The sequence below is a fragment of the Anthonomus grandis genome, chromosome 9, assembly GCF_022605725.1.
Source record: "Anthonomus grandis grandis chromosome 9, icAntGran1.3, whole genome shotgun sequence".
In the NCBI taxonomy this organism is placed as follows: domain Eukaryota; kingdom Metazoa; phylum Arthropoda; class Insecta; order Coleoptera; family Curculionidae; genus Anthonomus; species Anthonomus grandis.
Window position 1 is genome coordinate 30,434,346 of NC_065554.1, and position 27,615 is coordinate 30,461,960.

Genomic DNA, 27,615 nt, shown 5'->3' on the forward strand with positions numbered 1-27,615 from the left:
TTTATCAACAAAATATCTCCTCAACCCCCTGTGTAAATGTTGCACTCAATCTAAAGCAGTCAATGTTTATTCTAGCTTATTCAATGTTCTAAGGGTAGTCCAGGAAAGTAGAACGTTCATAGAGAACATTTTTCACACAACTACTTTCCTCGTGCTTTCACCAAAAAATTTTTAGGAACACCCCATTAGGTACCATGGCACTTTTAGGACTTTTTAACATACATGTCACCTAGGTTTGAGTTTAGTATACTTAGCATACTATTCGGGCCTTGTCAACTACAGAATCTAAACAAATAAAATTTAAAATAATAATAATAAATAGAGGGCTTTTTGACATGAAATCAAACCCTGGGGAATATAACTGACACCGAGTTTTTAAACTTTTGTAAGTGTGCCTTATATTAATTTGAAGTTTTTTTTCTTTGTCTTTTTGTTTCCTTGTTCAGAACTATTTCCTTTTAGTATCCCCTGATGATGGACACCGCTGTGTCCGAAACATGTCGGCAATTTTAAAAAACTGAATCATGTTTAATAAATAAGTGGTGGGAAACTGCAGGATTTTCATTTTACCTTAACCTACGACTCCATTGCAAGTATCCTAAACCTACCTTAGGACCCTTAGTGTCCTAAACCTCTTAACTTTTCTTCTTAAAAAAAATCGTTTTTCGTAAAATACTGTTAGAGTAAGTTTCTATAAATTGTTCTTTATATTTTTTATTATCAGAAATAAGAGAAGATATAAGGATGCTTATTCATGGTATTAAGCATCCAGGTGTAGGTGTCGCAGCTTTGATGCCGTCACTACATTTTTTAAATGTAATATTTATTTGAGTTGGGACATAATACCCAATAAACTAGATAACCAAGAAAAATTATCTGTATTTTCAGGAACGAAATGGAAATGTCCACCGAGGAACTGCAGCAAAAAAGCACCCAAAGCCAAGACACCGAATCGATGCATTTGGACCCCGATAGCGAAAAAGTACAGGTGTTCCTCGACCTCCCCGTCAAACCGGTTTTAACTGACGCGGATAAGGAAATAGCGACGATGGACACCGCGACCCTAAGCCTAGTCGAACTCGAGGAACTGCGATCCTTAAACAATTCAGCAGCCTCCGATAAAACCGTAATCGAGGATACGACTCTGACCAATGTGAAGAAAGAAGTCGAAGAGAGTCAAAGTCAGGCGGAAACCGAGGTGATTCCTGCGACCGAACCCGTTGCTGTCGAGGAGACCAGGGTAGAACTAAGCGTTGCTATTAAAACTGAAGTGGACGAAAGTGCCAGTGTGGTGCCTGAAACTGAATTGTTGAACACTGAGATGGTGGATGATGAGAGTTCACCTGTGAAGAGTGGAGTCAGTCCAACATGTGCTGGTAAGGAAATATGACTAATTAGCAGTGATTCGGAATATGAGAATGACCAATGTTCAATTGATCTCTTGTATAATTTTATGTGTCTTTTGCAGGGTGTTTGACTATTAGGAATCAAAAAATTCATTACCCTAGGGAGGAACTATTTGGTTTCTTACAAACACTCCTAATAAAATAATAAATATATAAATAAATATACATTGATTTGCCAAAGATATCTAGAGATTACATTAATATAAAGAGGGCAATAAACGAGTCACGAATCACGTAAGCTGCACTAATTTGCCACTTATTTGCGAAATTCTTGACAAGTCCGAAAGTCACATTTGGGAATAGGACACTTTTCGGTATTGTACTGACATTTGAAAATAATCAAATAAATAAGCCTAAATTTTTATTCAAAACTTCATAATTATAACTTTAACTTCCCGAAATAAAAAGTCCAATATCTTGACTTTTAATAGCGGGATTTAAGTAATTTCTTCAACAAATGCTTGAATAGTCTTCAAAGCAGTCAATAAATCAATAGTTGCAAAGTTATTCATATGCCATTAAGAGACAAATAATTTATTTCTTACAGGCACTCCTGGAATAAAAATGCCATTATATTGACTTTAGTCAATTCTGCAACAAAGACTAAAATAGTCTTCACAGTAGTCTATAAATCAATAATTGTTAAATGTTGACTACTAAAACTTAAGATATTCACTTTAAAGGCGTTCCTGGACTGAACATTCCAATTTATTGACTTTTAGTGAATGAATTTTAGTAATTTCTTCAACAAAGGCTAAAATAGTCTTCGGACTATTCCATTTATACTACATATAACTCAAATCATTGAAAGTGCCATTAAGAGGCAAATTATTTTGTTACTTACTGGCACTCCTGAATTAAAAATACCAATTTCTGGACTTCTAGTGAATGGGTTTTAGGAATTTCTTCAAACTTCTGAATAGTCTATAAATCAATAATTGCAACATTTTGACCACTAGAACCCAAGATATTCGCTTGCTAAGAAGAGACAAATTATTTTGTTTTTACGGGCATTCCTAGACTAAAAATTTAAATTTCTTGACTTGTAGTGAATGGATTTTAGTTATTTTTTCAAAAAAGTAAGAGAGTCTTCAGACTAGTCCATAAATTAATAATTGCAAAGTTTTGACTACTAGAATCCAAGATATTCATTTGCCAGTAAGAGACAAATTAATTCGTTTCTTACAGTTACTTCTGGAATCAAAAATTCAATTTCTTGACTTCTAGTGAATGGATCTTAGGAATTCCTATTACAAAGACTAAAATAGGCCTCAAAGTAGTCCATGAATTAATAGTTGCCAATAAGAGTAAATATTTTTCTTTCTGACAGGCAGGCACTTCTCTGATTAAAAAATCCAAGATTTTGCCTCTCACTTTCTTGGTAAATCATGAAAACTATTTAAATTTGTTGGCGTTTTTTACCTAGACATCATAAACTCAGGTATCAATATGCCATGTCTGTTGAATTAAAAAAAAAAAATAATATTGAAATTTGAAAAAAATAAATAAATTGAAATACAAATTTATGCCTCAATCTGGGAGAGTAGGGTGGATATTGAGCATCACTGACCTAATGCAGAATGAGCCAGAGTTCCTTAGGTGGGGTCACAACCGCCTATACTATCGATGAACCCACAAAATAAAATGAAAAAGAACACTATTAATTTAAGGTTATTGAGGTGGATGGAGTCAATAATACAAACTTAATGTCATAACTTTATTATTATTAAAAAAACTAATGCTACTATACCACCAGTGGTACAGTTGCAGCTTTTGTTAAAAAAATAGTACGATAAATGAAATAGAATACAAAATAAATTAATTTAGAGTCGACTAACCCCCCCTACGCTGTAAGAAATATAAACTAATGAAATAATTAAATTAAATAACGTAATACTTCGTATTTATTAACAGTAATTGTATAATTTTTTAAGGGTTTAGTTGGATAAATGATCAAAAAAAATCCAAGCTTTTCAAATTGTTTCTTTAATTTAATTGACATTTGTTGTAATTGACATTTAGTAAACAAAAGCCAAATATAAACAGTAAAACTTTTCTTGAAATATTAAGGGCATCCTTTGATAAAAGTAACTAAAAAGAGTTTATTGAGTACTGGGCTAGCCCCACAAATAAAGTTCAGTCCATATTGTTGTAATAAATGTATTATTTTACAAAATAAATTTTTGTGAGGTTATGTCGTCAAACAATCCAGTGTTGGCCGACTCCCACGAAGAAAATACCTGTAAGCACTGCAAAAAAGGTGTAAAAACTTCTTGGAGCTGTATATCCTGTTCATCTGCATTCCATCCTAGTTGCGCTAAACAGGCGAAAGTGGTAAAACAGGACGTAAACGGAAAGGAGATTGTTAGTTGTTGTCAGAAAACCGGAACTAGCCAAAAAATTGGTGAAATGGACGAAAGGAGGATGAAGGCCATTTTTGCTGACCTGTTTAAAGAATATTTAGCTCCTTTTAAAAAATCCATAGACAGAGAATTTAGCGAATTAAAGAAATCTGTTCAATACATATCGGACTCTTTTGATGAGCAAAAGATCATGATTGATAAGCTGGCTTTGGAGACAAAAGTGCTGAATGAAGAAAATGATTCTCTGAAACAGCTTGTGATTAAGCTTGAATCCAAGATAAATGAGATAGAACAGAGGGAAAAAGATAAGAACATTATTATAAATGGCATTCCCTACTAAGAAAACACAAACTTGGCAGATACTGTAAAACGTATTGCGAACACTTTGGATATTCAGCTGGATGAAAACTCAATTTGTGAAACTTACCGTCTAGGAAAAAGAGCCGATGCTCCCCTATTGGTAAAATTAAAAAGCCAAAAACATAAAACTTTACTCTTCAGGAAAATAAAGGAAATGAAGGGACTGACAACTGAGGCATGTGGTATACAAGGTAAAAATAAAATTTACATAAATGATGATTTAACACAAAATAACCAGATCCTATTGAAAAAAACCATGCAGTTTAAACATCTTCACAAATTCCTTTCAGTATTCACTAGAAACGGAAACATATTTCTAAAAAAGACACATTCTGCTGATCCAATTAAAATAAAAAATGAAGAGGACCTAAAAATTTAGAGAGGAGTGTTGTTAAGGATTACTGTTTATCATTTCAAAAAATTACTAATAATAAATGGAAATGGAAGTTTTTGATGAGATCCATATTGAAAAAAAGTCAATTACCATAGAGCCGCAAAACATGTGTAATATTATTGAAGCAGCCACTAAGCAAATAAACATTTTATTGCTTAATATTAGAGGTATTAAAACTAATTTAGATAAGCTTATTGTGTTTCTTGAATCCTATAATGCAAAACATTGTGATATATTGTTGCTAACTGAATGTCATAACCTTACATCCGCTTCCATGTGCCAAATACCTGAATTTGATTGTTATTATGATAATGCAGATTTTAACGCTTTTGATGGTTTATTGATATACACCAAAAAATCCTTAAACCCTATAATATGCACAGGGAAGCAGATTACAAGTAGAATTAGTAATACTAACTTAACTTTTATCTTGGAAAATTTATGTGTTAGCTTGGAGGTTTGCTATCGCTCCCCAAATTCTAATACACTCAACTTTTTAACTGATTTAAGCCATTACCTTGAAAATAAAAAAAAATGTGATGTAGCTTTATTTTTAGGGGACATAAACTTGAATAATTTAAATGATGGTGACAATATGGTCAATCAATATGTATCACTTTTAAATAGCCATGGCTTTTTTTCATTATATGAGGATGTTACTAGACCTGATTCACAAACTTGTATAGATCATGTATTTCTCAAAACTAAAATTAAAGAAAATATACTTAAATTTAATCCATATATAGTAAATCATGATATAACAGATCACTTGCCTATATTAATAAATATTGTTTCAAATAAAAATAAACCAGAAAACTCTAAAATAAATGACATAACAATTAGAAACATAAATTATCAAAAATTAATCGAATTGGCCAAAAACAGAAACTGGAATGAAATATCTACACAAAACGACCCTAACTTAGCCTTGAATCTTTTGGTAAAAAATATATCTGAAATAATAAATCAGTCATACTATGAAAGAGTGTTAAACACAAGAGTTAAAAAAATTAAACCTTGGATATCGCAAGGTATAATTACTTCAATAAAAAATAGAGACAAATTAAAACAAAAATTAAGGAAAAATCCTACACCAGAAAAAATCTTTGAATATAAACAGTACAGAAATAAACTGAATAATCTGATCAAAAATACAAAAAATGATTACTACAAAAATAAAATTCAGGAAAATAGTAATAGCATAAAAAAAATATACAATTTTATAAATGAGGCTGTAAATGGAAATGGGAATGAGGGTAAGGGGGAAATAAAAATGATTAGGTCGCAAAATGGTGATCAAATAATAAATCCTATAGAGATCGCTAATCATTTTAACAAGCATTTCATGAATGTTGGTTTAAACCTATCAAAAAGCATTAATACTCCCCCTCACCCCTTCACAATAAACAGGACATTCTCAAACTCCATGTATTTGAAACCCGTTACTCAGAATGAGATAATTAAATATATAAATTCTTTAAGAAATAATGGCTCACCTGGTAAAGATGGAATTTCTGCAAAAATCTTAAAACTGCTCCATATGCACATTTTACCACCACTTGTAAATATTATAAACTTAATTTTTAAAACTGGTGTAGTGCCAAGTCATTTTAAAGTATCTGTGGTGAGTCCAGTTTTTAAGTCCGGAAGTAAGGAAGTGATGGATAATTATAGACCAATAAGTGTCATCTCTAACCTGGGAAAAGTCTTCGAAAAATGCTTTAAGGATAGACTGTTATGTTATTTTGACCAAAATAATGTACTATCAAAAAATCAATTTGGTTTTACTCGAGGAGTCAGTACAATAGATGCTATATATGAGCTTGTTAGTGATATAACTAAAGGTATGGACAAAAATAAAAAGTGCCTTGCGGTGTTTCTCGACCTAACAAAAGCATTCGATACAGTGTCACACCAAATATTATTACAAACATTAGAAAAATATGGTATCAGAGGCAAAGTATTACAACTTTTACAGAGTTATCTATCAAACAGAATGCAATACACCAAGATAAAAAGTAACCTTAGCGATCCTGATATCATTAAAATTGGAATACCGCAGGGCACTGTACTAGGACCCCTACTTTTCAATGTTTATATAAATGCAGTGAATGATATAAAAACTCCTGGCAAAGTAATATCCTATGCAGATGATACAGGAATTATATTTATTGGAGACACATGGCAAGAGGCAAAAGTTAAGTTTCAAGAAGGTCTATCATTAATCAAAAATTTTTTCGACACCTTTAAATTGTCACTAAATCCAAAAAAATCTAAATATATAGCATTTTCCATAAACAGTTTAAATAGACCAAACTTTCAAAATATTATTGTAAACAATATTAATGAACCAATTGCACAGGTAAACTCTATAAAATATTTGGGAGTCCATATAGACAAACATCTAAAATGGGATGTACACATTGATTATTTAACAAAAAAGATAAAGGCACTCTTACATAAATTTTATTTACTAAGGGAAATTTTGTGCAGAAAACTGATTGTGTTGATCTATAAAGCTCTCGTGGAACCCCTATTAAGGTATGGGATATTGATTTGGGGTGGGGCATATGAAAACAGTCTAAAAAATCTTAAAACAATACAAAACTCAATAGTAAAGATAATGTTAAAGAGACCTAGGTTATTTTCAACAAAGCAATTATATAATTCTGAAATACAAGATTTAAAAACTCTTTTTATTTATAACAACCTGTTGCTCTTATGTTCATAAATTCTATGGTAAACAAAGTATAATAAACCATAGACACCAAACCCGAGCTAATAAACACCAGCAAATTGTACTACCTTATATGATTCGAGATTTTGGTCAACATTCAGCAGTATTTTTAGCTCCAAAATTTTATAACCTTCTCCCAGAAAATGTCAAACAACAGAAATACTACAAAAAGTTTAATGAGCATGCCCTAAGTTATATATTAGGAAACAAAAGAAAATTTTGTTGATTGATCATATGTGCTTGTATCAATATTCTGCTTTTCACCAAACTTTTTATTTTCTTACTCGATAGCAATCACAACATAAATACATAAGGGAAAAAGAGGAAAATCTCAGTATGGACATTTATTCAATTATTTATTTTGTTTCAAATATTATAGGTTTTAGGTACCAAAGACTAGAAAATTCTGTAAAATACTACATAATACCTTTGTAGTTAAAATGTATATGTGTATATAGTATATGAATCTTTTTTTTTTCTCTTTTTCTCATTTTTATTGTTTGGTTTTTGATTTTTGTTATATAGTTTTGGGTAAACTTATTTAAAATGTTAAATATTGTGAACTAATTTATATAACGGCTAGCCTGCTAAGGGTAACAACATTGATATATTAGAATTTTTAAATTGTTTCTACCATAGCACATACAGATACTCTGGTATCTAGGTGCTTTATATTCTTAAAATTGTAATATTTTATATTGAAGTTGAATATTGAAGTTGAATTGCCAACGTTTTTCAGGGCAAACAGAAAAAACAAAGCTTTTCGTTTAATTGTGATAAATAGAACATAGTGATTTCGTATGATTGTATTTGGTTTATTTATTGTTGAGGAATATGTACCTGCTGGTGCGTAAGTAAAAATGTACTTGAAAATAATGATTTATTATATTAATCTATAATAACCTGTTAAATGTCTGCTGATGATTATTGGTTGATTGTCAGTTCTTGCCTCCTTTAAAGTAGAAGCTTTTTCGTGCAATTTTGATCCATATCATCAAAATGGCAAAATATTCAAATGCAGCAATGACCGATATGCATTTTGTTTATGGTCTTGCCGTCAACGAATGGCACCTCATCATACATTATTTGCACGCTTTCATCAAAGACTATGAGAAACTGGAACTTTTCAACCAAGAAAGCCTGTTAAAACGATATTAGATCACCGGAATTGGAAGAAGCATTACTTAATTTAATTGATGAACAACCTGACACCAGTTTTAGAAAAATTGGTCTGCAGCTACATGGCCATCATATCCATATCCAAGTATAGAGTCCAGGCTCTATTATCTATCCTAGGCGTCTTTTCTCGTTGTAAGTCATTGAGCAAAACCCTCAGTTTTTAAGGCAGATTCCCCCTCAGTTGTTTACCAATGAAGCTAATTTTTCCAGAGAGGCAATCATTATCTACCATAATAACCACATTTGGGCAGATGAAAATCCCCATGCCATAGTTGAAGCTCATCACTAACAACAATTTTATTTTAATTTCTTTTAATTAATTAATTCGTTAAACCTGTATGGGTTGGAATCATTGGAGACCGCCTTATTGTCCCATATTTTCTACCACAGAGATTGAATGAGGAAATGTACACTCGTTTTCTCCAAGACATACCTCCAGGACTTCTTGAGACGGTATCCTGTTCATTTTGGTTTATTAGAACGTTGTTATTTAGACGAAACAGATCCAAATCGTTGGATAGGCCGAGGCGGTCCTCGGTTTTGGCCACCTCGGTTACCAGATATGAATCCACTAGATCTTACCACATAGTAAATACTTTGGTGTACAAGATTCCGGTATTGGATATTGATGACTTGAGAAATAGAATCATTAATTGAACCACCAGTTAGAAGAAGGAAATGAAAACTATTTATTCCCTTTCTTTTATTTTTTACTTATGTAATAATGAGATCTACTATAAAGTATAGTTTATTTAGGTTAATTAAGATTATTAAGAAACCATTCATTGATTCTAGTTATCTAGAAATAATGATAAGAAAGTTTTGGATGTATTTCTTTCTTACAACTTATAATTTTTTTTAAGAAATGTATACAAAAAAAAACAAAAATGTATAAAAAAACTTGTTTTTATTCAAGATAACTTATAAAAAATAATCAAATTAAATTCTTGAGTCTTGAGTCAAAAAATTGTTAAACTATCCTTCTTCCGCAATGGTGTCATCTGAGGCAGTAGAGAGCAGTTGGCGATGTAAGGATATTCTTATAAAATTGTTTTTTGTCTTCTGGAATATACTGAATGATTTTCTGAACGTCTTCCATATTTTTCTGGTTAATTGCTATTTTTGCAGTGTACCGTAAAACGAGGCAGTACTTTGTGCAGGTTTTGAGGCATTTTTGATTCTAGGCGCTGCATTTATAATCGAATCAACTTGAAAAAATCAAGAGTAACTATATGGGTCATACTCATAACCTGCCTTAAAATAGGGTTTTTATAATAAACCGTTTTCGAAAAAAAAATTAAAAAGATGGGTGCCAAAGTAGCCCCGTGTTTGGGGTTTAATAATAAAAATTAGTGAGCCTCAGAAAATGCCTTTTGATGCATACCAAATATTACTAAAATATCTACAGGGTTTTTACAGGTATTATAAAAAAAAATACATATTTTTCTTCAATATTTACCATCCGGTATCTTAAAAGTTACGCCTTTTAGGACACGCGTTCATATACATTTTTTTTCTTTAAATTATAATCTATTTCTATAATAATCTTAAAATAAATTTACCCAAGGATCAGCCCCTGAATTTGTTCACAACTCAAAACATAACAGATTTAATCAGACAATATGTAATGATCTAAAATTATCAATTATAAGAAGTATGTCTGTCATTAATATTGACCCAAATTTTGCGACCTTACCCCTAAATGAAAATGAAAATGTCCCTTTATTTAGTATAAATGAATTAAATAAAAAAAATCTCCTCTTCTTCTCCAGGTATGGATGATATATCATATTTTATATTTACATACTTACCAACTAAAGCTAAAATAATTCTGCTAAACATATATAATAAAATTGAAAAGTTAGTAGGGGGAAGTCTTTTCCCCACAAATAAAATGCTAATCCTCTAATTTCCGGAGTGATGCATTTCGGCAAGTGTTCTTGCCATCATCAGACTCTAAAATATATTACAAACAGTTCAAAAACATATACGAAAATTTTTTTCTTGACAGGTGACATAAAAAATACATATAAAATTATGAAATTGTAAAATACTTAACACACACACAAATTCTAAACAATAACAAACAATACTTGAATGGTACATTGCACGACATCTAGTGAACAGTTAAAATTATAACAAAATTGAACAATATGAGATTAGCAGATTTCTACTGAGTACTGGGAGCGAGTGATAGAGAACTATCGGATTGTAGTGTTATAGGGTGCGAATAAATAAACAAATAAATGTGTGTTAATATGTCAGATTAAATCAAATGTCAGTGTTACTGTTAGGTCTCAAGGAATTAAATCAGAGAAAAACAAACCACCGAGAAGCGACAAAACCCGCATTTACCGTTGATTTTTTGGGGTCCAATTTTGGTGCCCTTGAGCGGGCTTAAATGACTGGCGCTACATATAAAGTAACGGAGAAAAATCGTTTTGGCAATTTAATAGTTCCGTACACGGAGAGAAATACGACAATTAATAGATTAAAAATTTTATTGGGAATTTGAAATCAAAACTATTACATTATTTTACTGTTGGTATAGTTAAGTTATAGGTATACCTAAACTATACCGGGTGATACAGGAAAAAGGGAACACGCAACAACTTTTTTATTTTTCAATATAAAACAATTGAATACGTCAAAATATGCCTTTATAACCATTCTATTGACATACCAAATTTCATTAGTTTATCTTGAAAAATAAAAAAGTTATTGCGTGTTCCCTTTTTCCTGTGTCATCCGGTATAGTGCCAACTATAAAAATTACCATTTAGGATAAATAATGGAAAACAAAAAATCTTCTAAACAAACTTTAATTTTTTGAGATAATAATATTGGCTCATTGTATAATGAAACACAAAAATACATTGGCAATAATTAAATTAAACCTAGGTACATTTATACATTCCGCAAAATTTTTAGTTTTCGAACATTTTTATCTTTATTTGTTTTTAAGACCCTATTATTATATTTAATGGTGTAAAATATTTTCAACCTTATAAATAATTTTAAGATAAAGGTTTTTGAAAAATGTGCACAAGGGTGTTCATAATTAATAGTTTTCATTATGTTAAATAAATTGTTAGATATTCCCTGGTTTATGCACATTTTCTCAAAATTACAATTGAATATTTCCTCTAATTTAAATATATATGAAATAAACTCTTCTGGAGGAGATTGTAAGCCACCAAAGTTACATATACTGGAATTATAAGCCTTAAAATGAAGAAATAATCTATTTATATCCATTTCATCACACATTTTACCGAAATTGGTGCAGGTATCACAGTTAATATGAACTTCAAGTGCTCTTTTCATAATATAGCCACAAACATACCGAAAGGCATTTTCTGTGGGAATATGGTCTGTCCTATAACTATAGTTTTGAAGTGCAATACCTTTTGCAACTTCAGATTTTTTTTCATTGAAAGTTTCGGGTATATTGATGGATTTGACGTTCATCAATATACTATCCAAATCATTTTTACAATTCATTCTTTCCGAATGTAAGTAATTCTGACAGAACAGCTTTTTAAACGCTCTTTGGAATTGCAGTGGTGTTGGATTAACATTATTCTCACTTTGCTGCCTTACAGCACCAAAGAAATTTTCGATACAATCTGTATTTAAGGGAGTTTACTACTACTACTCAGCTGAGAAGAAGTCTGAGTAGAAGCTGACGGAGAAAGAAGGCCTGGTGGAGAATTCTCGGACGGTTTATCTATTTCGATAGATAGGAGGTTGCCGAGGGGCTCGCACACTGAATATTGTGAAGTGCTTGGGCCTGCAAATAATAAAAAAATGCTTTAACATTTTAAAACTTTACATCTTTAATATGAATAAAATTAGAAAGTAAAACTGATTTACCATATAGTCTTTGGTAAACTAAAATAAATTTGGAAATTCTGCTCAGGTAAAACTACCTATGTATTTGGTTTTCAAACTTTAAATAAATTATAAATAAGTGATGGTGAGGTTGGTTTTTATAGAAATGGAAACAAAGACAAAGGGTATTATTTTACCCATTTTATATGGGGTCCAGACATTTTGGTACCTAATCCTAATCCTGGTACCTGTCCCAGACAAGTTTTGTATAACCATTTTATAACAAGACCTTGTCTGGGCCTTGTTATAAAATGGTATAAAACTAATTAGAGTTTTCTGAAAAATAATCCATTCTTACTGAAATCTTATTCCAACCTACTAAACTGAAAGAAGAGAGTCTTACCAGAAAAAATATCCAATAATGGGTGTTTTTTAGGCGTCTTAGTTTTGTCATAAGGAGAATTTTTTTCGGCAATACTTTGCTGGGCCAACGTTGCTGGTTTCATAATTGCAGGCTGTATTAAAATATCTAAAAAGAAGAAATATAATAGATACAGAATATATTTTTATGTGCAAAATAAGGTTTCAAGCATAAAATTAATATCAGTTAGTAGGTAAAAATTATAGTTAAGTTAACCCATCAAAAGCTAACAGGATAGAATTTTTATGTCCTTTTCCTTTGAGACTTTTTTTGGCTGTTCATCCTCAAGCTGTTCACCTTCACAAGTCCTTTTTGTGGGATTAGGAAATAATGTTGGTAACGCGTTAGGTAACAAACGCTTTCTTGAGGGCCCTGCACTATAAAACTTCTCATCAAAATGGTACTCACAGAGCTTATAGTTCCTGGTTAGTTGTTCTCTAGGTATCGAAAACAAGTCTGTTCTATAGCAAGCTGCCAGCCATAACTTGACACTGAAAGTCATAAAATTACATGTTTAATTCAAAAGCTAATTTTTTTTTTTTAATTACTGCACAGATAAATCCTCTAATTACTGTAATTACGAATTTAATAAAAAATAAATAATGAATTACTGTAATTACGAAAAACAAAAAAAGAAACAACTTATTTTGAGTGGAAACAATTAAAAGAAAAGTTGAACTTACCGATCTTCTTCCTGCGGAAAAGCAAAGAAAGAAACACCACACCCTGTCTTTGAATGACATCCACGAAAAGCACAGGTATAAGGCATATTATAAAAGTTTTTAATAAAATAAAGAGCACAATGACAACACACACAAAAAATAAACACAGAGAAAAATTCAGGCAACACTTGACTAGACTAAAGTAGGCTTCGAACATTACCGGACTAACCGACGGCTGGCAGGGGACCGGCAATAAGACAGGTATACCAAATAAGCTCGCACATGCGCAAGAAAAATCGGTCCCGGCTTTGTCCCTTCTCGGTGGTTTGTTTTTCTCTGATTAAATCTTGATGATGAAGAGAAAATTCCTTTTGCTTGGAAAAAATTCAATATAGTCTGTTTGTTTACGCCCTATATATAATATAATAAATTTCCCTTTGAAGGTACGCCTACCGCGTCGTCCTCTAGCCTTCCCTCCTCGCCGATAACCGGCGACACCCCGAACCGCACCACCGAACTATTGAGCAACACCAACGACATCTCGCCGATCCGTTCAAAACCGAACAACGGCTCCTCGGACGAAGAAACCGAACAGAGGAAATTCGTTCCGGTCGCCCTGATTTTTGACGAGGAGGTGGACAAGGAAAAGTCGCCGGAACGAGGAGACGACGCTCCGGAGAAAATGATGGAAACGTCACCCGAGAAGGCGGAAAAGGACGGCCATATTACCAGTATTAGTACGATGCCGCCCTCGTCGAGTAGTAGTAGTAGTAGTCCTCCGCCAAAAGTTGAACCAGTTGAAAAGGAAACTGCTATTGTCGGCGAGAAAACCGTTAAGGGTACTGGTAACTGGATTAAACAAGGGACTCCTACGACGAAAAGGTGAGTTAAGGACTTACAGAGTTACAGTTTAAAAATGGTGAAAAATACTTTAGTACAGAGTGTCCCATTTTCATGCGATTTATGGGGTATCTCGCTTATGCATGGAGATAGAAACTTGCGGTTTTCGTGACAGTTTGCTACTTTTTTGTGAAACCTAATATGCCGTTGTCAAAACTTTGACAGCTGTCATAGTTTTTAATCTACAGGGTCTTTTTAAAAATTTTAAATTTTCGAACACTCCTCGTATCTTTGTTACTCTATAACATATTGAAAAAGTAAAAAATGGTTTTGATAGGATTTTTTCCGTAGAATTTGATTCTGGCATCCATTTTATTGTAAGGTTTTTTATTTTTGAGAAAAAAAATAGTTTTCTTAAATGGAACACCCTGTATATTTATAGATCCTTTTCAAAAATATATAACACTATGCACTTTTTTTTTAAAATAAACAAATAAATAACGATTTTAGAAATTTAAATAAAAATTTTGATATACGAGAAGTAGGCCATGAATTTTTAATAAAATTTATAAAAATTAGGTGCTTATAATCGTATATTTGTATCGTATGTATCGTAATATTTCAAAACTTTTAAATATTTTTCTAGTTGACTATTGCGAAGGGCAAAACAAAATACAAGTTTTTAATAATTGGAGATGATTGACACTTTAATCAATAATTTAAACTCTCTGCCGCAAGACTCAAAATTATTTAAAACAGCTGTCAAAGTTTTGACAACGGCATATTAAGTTTCACAAAAAAGTAGCAAACTGTCACGAAAACCGCAAGTTTCGATCTCCACGCATAAGCGAGATACCCCATAAAACGCATGAAAATGGGACACCCTGAACATTGTTCACTTAAAAATCAGTATTGAACAACAATTGAACATGTTCAATGTTGAAAGTTAATTGATTATTGTTAAATCTGCCAAAATATTTTATATACAATTTTTAAGGTGGATAAAATACTTAAGTTTTTAATTAGGCTCTACAAATTCTTTAATTTGCTGGATTTTTGAAAAATAAGTCGCTTAGGCCCCTTTGCTTTCATGTATTTTATGGAAAAAAAATCTAATTAGAAAATTTTATTCTAATGGCAAACAAATGTAGAAAACGTTAATTGTCTTCGTAGTCAGACTAGAGGTTGATATCTTCATTATTTTCTTCTTGGACATTTTCCTCTATCTGGGTTTTCGTCTTTGGATTACTTTCTTTTGCATTTTTCTTCTTTTTTAGTTGATGGGGAGGACCATATTTTGATAAAAGGGCTGATATATTGGTGAAATAAAAGGCAACAGCTGTATAAGATTTTCCCACTTAGCATAAGAAATTTGCAAGACAACTGTGATTTAAATTTTCTACAGATAAATTTGATATACCTGCTTTAAGTAACGGACACTTTTCAAAATGGAAAACAGGGGAATTTGGATTTCTCGTTATATGAATCTGAAACCATAAAAAGTGTTTGTATCTGTACTGAAACTACTCAATCTCTCGCCATTTTATTAGTCGTTTTTCCATGGCTCTTTTTGGATTAAACATGACTCTATGAAGGCAATCAAAGTTCATTTTGTTCCATGTTGTATACTTGAAACTTTTCGGCAGTATTTATTATTAAATCTGTCCAATGTTCTTGAATAAAAATGTTTAATGACAGTTTTTTGCTTTTTCGATTCGAGCAAAATAACGGTCGCATTCCATATGGTCCTTGCTCAAAAAACTTGTGGTGCATAATTTTCAGATTAGTACTTTGAACCAAAAACATAAACAATTTGGCAATATTCTTATTTTTATTTTGGCCACCACATTGCTCACTGTAGCAAATTAGTTCTTCGACAGTCGGTGGCAAATGTTGTACTAAAAAAGCAATGATAAGCAATGACTGATTAAGTAAGATACAACATTACCTTAATAAGACGTGATCTGATCTCTTGGGATCCTCATTGGCCAATGGTCTCATTCCAAGTATACATAAAAGATTCCACTGATAAGATCAAGCAGTTGTCTATAGTTGGGATAGCAGATAATATACTTTATTTGGTAAAAGTAGTGTAGTTAGAAGCATTTTCTGCAAATCAAGGCATACTACTCAACTTTTTCGGGATTTTTTCTTCCATGTTCGAATTTTGTACACTTTCGACCTTCTTTTGATGAATTTTTAATTCGGTGTTACTTTTGGTTTTAATTTCCAAATCGACCGAACTTTTTATTAAAGTATTTAACCGGTCACATGTATGGCAAATATCAGAATTGGGTTTATGAAATTTAAAGTTAAATTCTGTACTGAAAATATTTCTGTAATATGAATCTTATTTCTTTCTTTGCACCATACATCAAATGTATTTTTTTAATATTTAAATCTTCTTAGTCCTTCTTCTTCTTAGTTCTGAGTCCTCAAATAATGGTTCTTATAGCGAGAAAACATATTTATATGGTTGAAGAAGTTCATTTTTGCAGTGGAGTTAATATATCAATGGGTAACTAAAGGTATTTCGGTCATATTCCACTAAATTTATTTAAAAAAATATTAATCCGACATGTTTCGGACAGTTTTCACATATAACAGTTGTATTAATATTAACCTATTGTAATAATCTAGTTTGAAGTTTTTGTAAATCCATGTTTGGTCCCATTTTCATGTATCTTAATATAAGCTTCATGCCTTCAACGTCCAATTATTTGTTAATTAATTAAACATGTTATCATTATTGTAGATGCCATTTTTATCTGAGGCACTAGATCTGTAAGATGTATTAACAGAACTTTTGTAATTTAACAATTTTAATCTATATCTTATAAGTTTCCTTGGTTCTTTTATAGTATCCCTGATGATGGACATGTTATATGTCCGAAACATGTTGGATTAATATTTTTTAAATAAATTTAGTGGAGGATGACTGAAATACCTTTAGTTACCCATTGATTTTTATATGGCTTATTACGTCATTTCGAACATTCGGATTAATTTTATTTAACTGGGTGTGAGATCCTCGTTTGTCAAGTTCGATAATACCTTCAGAAGATTTTGTTTTGGCAAACAATTCGGAGTCTTCTATTGGATATGTCAAATCTTCGAAGAATATACTTCTTGCACACTCTAAAGCTCATAAGACGTAATACTGTGGCAACATTTTTATGTGAAACCGCCCCACTTACATTTGCTTGCAAAAATATAAAAAAAAAACTCTACAAACAACAACACTCATACAAACAAATTAAACCTGAACAGGTGTAGTAAAAAAAAAACAAAAATAAGATTTTGAAAGGTTGCCATTTTGCTATGGTTAGTAATAAAGACTTAATATTCCAGGACCATAAAGCGTTCAGTGCAAGAGCGTTCATCGCATGACCCCTCTTGCTATTTAAAAAGCAATTAAATTTTGTTTTACATGATATACAATGGATTTCTAAGCATTTATTTCAAGGTTTACACTTTAAATAATATATTATATCTTTTTTTTAGTTAGTATGAAACCGTATTTAAATAACCTTTAAAAAACTTTACACTCACTACACCGACACTTAATCTGTTTAATTTCAGTTGAGCTTAACTTCATTGACTATTTTGGAAACTAAGTCGTTAAGTCTGCTTGAAACATTTAATAAATGGTTGGAAACTCTTTTTAGATATGGATTTTCCCTGTGGCGCACTTTACATTTTACCGATTGGACAATTTATACTTTGTTTTACTCATCTGATTTAATTTGAAAATCATAAATTTCAGTGGTGCTTCGTCAACTTTGATATTTTTAGGAAAAGTTTTTATTGATTTACATGTTTTTTGTTTTTTAAATTTTGTCTAATTTTGTCGTAAAACCACTTTTGCCCATTTATTCGTACAGCACAGTTTAGAATATTGGGGCCTAATTAGTCAAACTAAGGCCCAGGTTTCATTTTGCACCATAGCCTAGATTTGTAAAGCACTCTTTTTTTAAACCGGCACAATTTGTTTCTTTAATTTTTATTTAGTAGGTTTTGACTTATTCACATTTTAGTGGGAGGAGGTCGGCGTGGGACAAATGGCTTTTAGACTATCAACTCGGCTTAAACCTGGATTACTTGAAAGGCTTACCTTCTATGATTTTGGGTCCTGAATAAAATTTGTAGTGCATTCTTCCCTTAAACCAGTACAGTTTGTTCCTTTAATTTTTCTTAAGTAGTTTTTGAGTCATTCACAGTTTTGTGGGAGGAGGTTGAGGTAGGACATATGGTCTTCAGACTATCGATTCAGTTTAAACCTGGGGAAGTTGAGAATCTTTAATTTTATAGTTATGAACTTTAAACAACATTTATAAAACTATAATTAACTATTTATAAATTTTTTTTGCATCATATACAAATGATCTCTTTACAAGGGCATTTGTTGGTATGGGTCAAGGTACATGTTGTTTTTGACAAGTATTATATTGCCTGGGCTAACTCCTTCGAAATATGTATATCCCGAGGGAATTAAGTAAAACCCTTGAGTCATAGGTTTCACTGACTCATTATTCGAATTTAACCGGTAATCTAAATCTCTCATCTGCTGATTCGTAAACGTAAAAAGAGAGAGTAACTTTGTAGCGTTTTATTTTTCTACTTTTATTTTCACTAACGCTCCATTGATATTTCATTAATTTCAATAATTATATTAATAATTTCAGTCAACTTCTTTTATCGATATTTCTTTAAATTCACACTGTCAATGACACATTACTACTGTAACGCATCACTCTCCTGGTTTTATTATTCATGCTTTCTGTTGACGGTCCGTCACTCTTCTGGTTGGTCTAAATTAATGTTTTCTCTGATTGGATTGACATTGACAGCTCAGGCGAGAGGTGAGGTCGTAACTTCGGTACTGCATCCATTTTTCGAGGACTTGTTCCTGTGGCGCAGGTAGAAGCGCACGTAAAAGGCCAGTTTTTTATTTCCGAAGTCTGTGAAGCAGGAAGTGGCCAATATGGTTTGTAATTTATAGTCCTTAATCTTGTTCCTCTAGGGAACTGTTTATTTAATAATTCTGGTGCAGGATGCCCGAGATTTTGATGGATAGATAATGAAACTTAGCAAGGTGAGTGTGTCACATTTTGAACGCCATTAATTTTTATCGACAGTGAATACAATGGCAACCGTTGTTTTAGGGTTTTACTTTTCCGTTTTCCTCTTTATTCTTCTTCAATTGTTGATGGCTGCAGGCTTTTGATTTCCCCGGGAAATTACTGAAAGCGGTGGAGCTGGGACCAGAACTAGAGCTAGTATTAGATATTCCTAGTCCAGATAGCTAAGCTACAAATGGCATACATTTACAGCCTCAATTTTTAAGGCCAGCCATTCATTTCTTGGAGGAATATACAGGCCAGTTTATTCCATTTATTTAAATATTATTAACCATAGATTTGTCTCACATATTTAAATTTTTATTAATATACCTTTGATTTCAATTTATTGCTACAAATATTTAATCAATATCATAATTTAATACGCCAATTTCTTATCTATAATTTTAGTTATTTTTTGTTCAGTATTTTTCAGTACCTTTTTTAGGAGTTAAGTAGATATAACTCGGTTAAGGCTAATATGCCTTAGGTAAAAAGGTTCATGAACTTTCCCCTGCGTAATACGAATATATAGTAAAAACTTTAATAATTGCAATTTATTTTTCAAGTGCTGAAATCTACCAAGTAGTGAAATCATAATTTAAATGTTACTTTTGTCAAACTTATTTTAATCACATCAACATCATTCATAATAAATTATTAACATTTAACAGATTAGAACATGAGGTGTATACATATCTTTGATGTAAATATAATTTGGTTGTATTGTTAAGATATTTTTTTTTTGTCTCTTTAAATCTACTTTATCCAGGGTCATTTAGTTGTTAATTGAAACCTATATACCAAGTGTTTTTCTTAGTTTTCTTTCATTTATAAAAAAAAAACTAAGTGGCGCCCTCTTATTTAATAGTTATAATCAAGATTATATTCTCTAATAGCCAGTCATAAGTGAACCTTCGAACAATCCCAAGCCTCCAATAATTCTGAGCTACCGTCTGCAAACTCTTGGCAAAATAGTAACACTGTAAAGTTAACGCCACAACTTATTAAATAAAGTAACTTACCCTGGATATTTTGGGGATGGGTGCAGTAGGTCACGTACCGAAAAATACGCGCGTAAAACAGTGTCGACACTTATCGATCAATCCGGTTTTCGGTCAATGCCAGAAATTGCTGCTACTCAATTCACAGCTTAGCACGACCTTCTGCTTTTCTCCCACTGTTTTCGCATTCGTATTTAATATAAGGAAAGATATGTATAGTTCAGGAATATACAAAAGGTGGGAAAAGGAAAAGATGTAAGGCAAATTATGTAAAGTAAAATAAGTTATTAGCAAAACGCGTATTTTTGAATGCATAAATATTAAATACAAGTAAAGAATTAAATTAAAGTTAATAATTATAATTACTACAAGCATGTGATAACGAAACATTGCCCTTGTATAATAAGATGTCTATATTTTCTATGAACTAAACATACACTGTCAAGAATAAACAGACACGGCAAGGTCATAAGTTGGTTATTTAAAAAGACAGGCCTACATGATTCCCTTAATCGAACATTGTACATAATTCAAACTGCCCTCTTTTGTAATACAAAGACTTAAAGCGCTATATAACCACTGCAGCTACCCCAAAAGGGAAGACCATTATCTCAAATTACTCTCAATTAGGGAAAAAATGCTTATCAGTTTAAAAATGGGCAAAAATACATTAACAAATAAATTGTTCACCGAAAAATCAAAATATATTGAACCCCGTTTAAACCTTCAGCAAAATATGAATAAAATGTAAATTCCTGTTAGTACCGCTCTCTTTTCGACCATTAACAAAGTAACATTTTTAAATAGCTAGAAGTTAATGCAACTACATACACGCACTTCGGTAACAACTCGAGGGATTAAGATTAGCAAAAAACTAATTTAAAATAAATCTAACTTTACATATTTAAAAAGTGAAACCCCAATTAAAGCGAATGACGACTTTTAAGAAGAGCAAGAAAACGCGTGCCTTTTTGATTCCTCTAGGACGACTGAACTCATTTTTTACGATATGTTTATTTTTCACGACGGTCCGTTGATTCCTAGAATTATTTATTTTTTTTGTCGGCTTTTTAAGGGGTCCACATTATTTTTAGTTTATTTTATTAGGAGTAACCCTAACAAGGAGAAAATGAAAGAGAAAGTCTCATAAATGCAGCATCCTATGGTTGGGAACCTTTGGTGTGATGCTCACATTACGAGACAGTTTTACCACTAACCAAAACTCTTTAATTTTAATCTCGTGTTTATTTTGTCTGTTAGTAACACGGTTATTGTTCCGCAGTATGTTCCGTCGTCGTAAGGCGGGTCTCAGTATGTCACCTTCAACCTCTCGAATTAAAAAATTGATGTCGAACGTGAAACCTCCCTCGCAAACCGGCGAATTGGCGGAAGAATTCGCGGAAGCCGACGTGCTCACTTTTAAGCGGGACGTGCCCAGTCCGTTGGCGATTCCTCGCAGTAGCATCCTGAAGAGGAAACATTCCGAATTGAACGAGGAGGGATCGTCTCCTTACGCAAAGGTAATACCCTTTTTTAATTTATTCCAGATTCAGAGAGCACAAATATGTCCTATGGACGTCCAAAGGTTTAGAAATATAAACGTTCAATGGGTATTCGTTAATTTCTTTATAAAATCCAATGGATGTCCATAGGACATTGAATAACATTATTTACGAATTAGACGAATAATTTGTCATTTTTTACAATACAATTCAATACAATATATAATTAATTCAATTTTACAACATATAAATCATTCTATAGCAAATAGACAGCAATACAATAGTCTATATTGGTACAATATCTCATTAACAAAATTACCTTAATATTATTGTAGCGTCTATCACGGAATGGAACATTTCACTAGACCGTTAGCTTGGCCTGTATCGAAATTTCCCATCCCTCGACCTGTGTGGCAGTTTTCTGCTATTAAGTATAAATAATTAAAATGAAACCATATCATAACATTAAAATAATCTATATAATACATGCTAATATGCCCTAAATAGTTAATTCCATCTATATACAAAAGAAATAATTCGAAAAGATATTATAATTATAAAAAATTAAAATTTATAAAGAGAAGCGCAAGAGAGGAGACAAGGAGACAAAACAACCCGGAATGAAGCAGCAGAAACAAGAGAAGCATTGGAAGAAGAGTCTTTCTGTTCTTCTAATATTATTTTTATAGTGTACTACACATTTATCTACTACTTTTCGTTCTTTTTTTTTACATTAATCTTTTAAAGTGTTCGTAATGGTAAATGACGAAGTTTTTTATCTCAAAATTTAAACCTTTTCTATGCTTATTTACTTCGACTTTAGACCTTAGGCCTGCGGGCAGAAGCTTAAGAAATTTGGGAAGTAGAAACAGCATATTTCTTTGCAAGTGTGATTTGCTGAAAAAGTGCGATTGCAAATCCTTGTTTGTTTTAGAACGAGTATAATACTGATGGTCTAGTTCCCTAAAAATATCTTTAACCTTTCTGTAGTAACAAAGACATGCACTCACAAACGATCCTCTTAAATTTAGTACATTTAGTTCCGAATAAAGGTTGAATGTAGGATATTGATTGCTTTTACTTAGGATAATCTTAAGTATTTTATTTTGGCATACTTTTAACATTCGCATGACATTATCATTCAGACCACCCCAAATTACTAAGCAATATCTTAAAATTGATTCTACTAGTGAAGTATATACTATGTTTAGTGTTTTCTTATCTAAAATATTACGAATCTGATAAAATTTATAATAAAGTTTTCTAAGTTTTTTGGACGTTTCAAAAGCATGTTCATTCCAGCGTAGATACTGGTCAATGTATAAACCTAGGTATTTAATTTTACTAATTTTTTGTATGCAAGGACAAGGACAGTTATTATTTAATAAATTACAAGTTGGGTTGTGAATTTTAATATTACTTTTTTTAGGTTGATCACTAGTTGTCAAAGAGAAAGCTATAAATTTAGTCTTTGTTATATTTAGGGTGATTTTGTTTTCATTTATCCAGTTTTGAATTACATAAAGACCTTGCTCTGCTTTCGAGTATACACCATCCCAGCTGTTGTCTGTGAATGTGACTGCAGTATCATCGGCGTAACAAATAACCGAACTATCTTGTAGTAATTTTCCCAAATCATTAATATAGATCAAGAATAAAATTGGACCCAGGACTGTTCCTTGAGGAACTCCAGTATTTACAACCATATCACTACTTAGGATATCATTACATCGCACTCTTTGCACTCGATTTTCCAAGTAGAATCTAAAAAGCTCCAGAGCTTGACCCCTCACTCCAACATTTTCTAATTTATTTAACAGCAAGGTGTGGGAGACTGTGTCGAAAGCCTTTGCAAAGTCCATATATACTGTAAGACATTTCTTATTTTCTTGCATATCTGACATAATTTTTTTAAACCAAAAAAATATTGCATCATCGGTGCTTTTATTAGATCTAAAACCAAATTGTGCATTAAAAATTATATTTTGTGATTCAAAAAATGAAATTAGGCGAGTCTTGACACATTTTTCCCATATTTTTAAAAAGTTACTTAGTAGAGATATGGGCCTGTAGTTTGTCATTTGATATGGATCGCCGTTTTTAAAAATTGGAATTAAAGTCCAGTGCAACGATATATTAGAATTGTCACCCGTCAAAACACCAGCATTCCACCTGCCAAACAATGTCATCCACCTTCTATTTACATTGTTTGAGAAGTAAAATGCTGGTGTTTTGACGGGTAACAATTCTAATATATCGTTGCACTGGACTTTACTATAGCATTTTTCCACTCTATAGGGATCTTAGATGTCTTAAAGGTTAAGTTAATTATATGTGCTAAAGGATCTAAAATATATACATGAATTGTTTTAATTAATCTAACAGTTATACCACCTCGCCAGGAGATGAATCTCTTTTTAAGGAGTTAATGTGCATTATAAATTCTTTTTTATTTAATGGTCCTAAAAAGAGAGTTTTATCTATATTATTTTTATTGTCGTTATTGCGTTGATTTTTTGATATAATATTATTTGCAATTGTTTCTCCAATTTTTAAAAAAAAGATGTTATTAAAAAGATTAGAGGTTTGTTCTTTATTTTTTACAATATTGCCGGTTTCATCTTTAATTGTTATCACCCCTTTTTCATTATTTTTATTTGTTGTTTCGCTAATAATTTTCCACACCTTTTTGTAATTTTTGCCTGCATCCTGTATTTGAGTTTTATAATACTGAAATTTAGTTTTTTGAATTAATTTATGTAAAAAGTTTCTGTATTTTTTATGCTGTTCCTCTCTCTCGATGCTAAAATTTTTTAACAATTGTTGTTTTAAAGCATCTCGATGTTTGATAGAGTTAATTAATCCCGAAGAAATCAAGGTTTGAGTCTTTTAAATTTTTCTTTGACAGTGAAATTGGTTGTGCATTTTTTTATATGGTTTTCCAGAGTAAACATAAATTTTTCATAGGCCTGCTGAGCATTGTCCAAGGTGATACAGTCTGCCCACTTCTCTTAAGATAGTTGCAATTTTAGTTTTTCATAGTTTATTTTTTTAATATTTTGTTGTGCTGGTTTGTTTACTGTCTTACCTAATTTTATATTAGAAGTTAAACCTATCAAGTAATGATCAGTAATATCGGTTTGAAATATAAATGGAGTTGGTTTAGATATTAATTGTTTGTCGTAACGCAAAAATATGTGATCTATGCAGCTTGATGACACTGCAGTCACGCGAGTAGCCTTGTTTACACAAGAAAAAAGACCATTTTCGTTCATTAAATTTATATATTCCGTGGTTTTTAAAGGGACTCGGTCTAAAATATTAATGTTTATATCGCCAATAAATATCTCTAAGTGATGATTACCTAAAGTCCCAAGATATTGCTCTAAGTCGTTTAAAAAAACATCTAAATTAGTTGAGGGAGGTCTATAACAACAAGTCATGCAAATATCAACACTATCTATTTTCATGCCTACTTGTATACATCTTGTTTCAGAAAAAGATATTATGTTTGTTAAATATTTTATATTATTTTTAATGTATACAACTAGGCCATCAGTCTTATTAAATTGGGAATTATTATAGATTAAATTAAAATTGGGTAGATTAAAAAGACTTACTTCATCCTCCTCCAAACAAAAGGTCTCCGATAAAACTAAAATGTCGATATTTTCAGGCTTAATTGACTCAATTAAGCCTGTCATTGCAAATGGATATATCAAATATCATGTCCAAAGGTTTTCTAGACAAAGTCATCCAATGGATAAGGCAACAATACTGGAATTTGGCAACTGTAATTAAAAAAAAAAACATTTTTTTCTTTTTTTACCCAATTTTTTCACCCCACACAGCTTACCAGTAAGAAATTGTTTTCAAAAATCATTGTTTTCCATAAAAATACGCATGAATAACAGCTGCTCTCGTAGTTAATATAATTCACAGTTTGTTTATTTAGATTTGATATAATTATATATATGTATATTGACAAATATTTAATACAAAAACAGTGCTATTAGATTGGATATTATTGACGAAAAACACTGATTCTTCAAAAGGTTTTCTCATTGGTCAAATAATTGGGGTGGGTGGGGGGTAAAGGTTGTGTTGACGAAAAACAATGTTTTTGCAAAAAAATATGTATCAGATATTTAATTTACTAACACTGTTTATTTAAATGTGATATAATTTTATGTATAAATATTTTGAATAAAAACAGCGTTATTAGATTAAATAATATAGACGAAAAACAGTGATTTTTCAGAAAAATTTCAGCATATATTTGAGGAGTAGTAATCGAGTTCAAAAGTTAGACAGGTAAATCCCGTGCCGAAATGTTCTCCCTTTTGTAAACTTGGAGATTCCTTAGTGATGCAAGGCTTCTGGTCATGCATAAGGTGATTTTTAGTACAAATTATTATTAAAATTTTTCTACTGTTTAAAATACTTTACAGTTAGCTTAACTTTATTGTTTTTAAATGTTTCCAAGCCTACTTATTATAACCATAACAATATAAATTATGCCCAAATAAAATCATTCTTTGGACTTTTTCAAGATTTCTTTCTCTACTTTACCTCATAAAACCTAAATTTAAGCAATTCCTCTAAAATATCAACAATTTTTTAATTTAATTAATGTTAGTTTTCTTTCTTTTTCAGCGGAAACGTGTAAACTTTAGCGACCCGTGCACCACGTCCAAAAAAGTGTTCCTTAAAGAAGATCCGCCGGTACGTCCGACGACGATCTTCACCAGCGACGACATCGACAAAAAGTTCATGGAACTGATGGGCATGGAAGACCCCGATCTCGAGGACACGAACATTTTAGACGAATCCGACATCATCATTACGATAGACGACCCGCCCATCTATCCGGAATTGATGAATTGCGAGGAGGACCTCTTGGTCCTGGGGAATCTGTGGCTCTCTGAAGACAAGCTGATCGACGAGACGATCTTGACGGTGGGCGATTTGGCCAGACAAACCGAGAAGAGTTTGGCGAAACTGTCGCCGAGTAGACCGATGGCGCTGCACGTTTTCAAACTGCTACAAAACTACCACCAGGAGGTGCAGAAATGTGGTAAAAACATCTTCGGTCGGCCCGCACGCGCTAAGGTGCGCCATTTGCTGGATAATTTGCCGGTAAATGGCGAGTCTAAACGTGCGGAGGACGAGTCAGAGGTTCCGGTGGATGTGCGGACCGAGTTGCGGCGGGTTTTGGAAAAAGCCAAGAGTGAGGTAAGGAAAGATTTCCGATTAACCGTTTCGATACCATTATTTCGTAAAATCCTGTATATATTTTTATTTATTTTTTTCAGAATATAACTTTAGATAGTATCTCCCCCATCATCCTAGACATCATAGGCGAAAAGTCATTAGCAAACCTGCTAATCCAGATTATCGAAAACGATAACGAGGAACTCTCGCAGTGTTTCAGACTGATATGGAGCAAGTTGGTATCGCGGCTGTCGCCTACGCAGCTGATGCAATTAACACACGAGTGTCAGCTGCAAATCCCCCTTAAAGAATAAATTCCAGTTTTGTTAATTATTATTAATGATAATGTTACAGTTTGACTTGAACATTTTTATTATATTAGGCGACGTTTTTGCCGTTGGCACGATTTTTTGAGTTTTTATATCCAAGACTGTTTTGTTGTATTTGTTAAAAAAAAAATTCAAACTTTCATTGCCATGTTTCTTTATGTATATTTTAAAAATAGTGTATTTAGGTTAATTTTTTTTTAATCATGATTAGATTTTAAATTATATGTACATTAAAGTATTGTATAAAATG

At 31.9% G+C, this 27,615-nt stretch overlaps 1 protein-coding gene across 1 annotated transcript in view; it reads left to right on the forward strand.

Annotated features, from left to right (window-relative positions):
• The window catches only part of LOC126740111 (telomere-associated protein RIF1-like), a 59,230-nt gene extending 31,615 nt beyond the window's left edge, over positions 1-27,615 (forward strand). Inside the window, exons 12-16 of the mRNA XM_050446017.1 lie at positions 889-1,376; positions 13,800-14,238; positions 21,603-21,840; positions 26,479-27,057; positions 27,138-27,615. Of these exons, the coding sequence (XP_050301974.1) occupies positions 889-1,376; positions 13,800-14,238; positions 21,603-21,840; positions 26,479-27,057; positions 27,138-27,350 (1,957 nt within the window). The 3' untranslated portion in view covers positions 27,351-27,615. The remainder of the gene's footprint in view (positions 1-888; positions 1,377-13,799; positions 14,239-21,602; positions 21,841-26,478; positions 27,058-27,137) is intronic.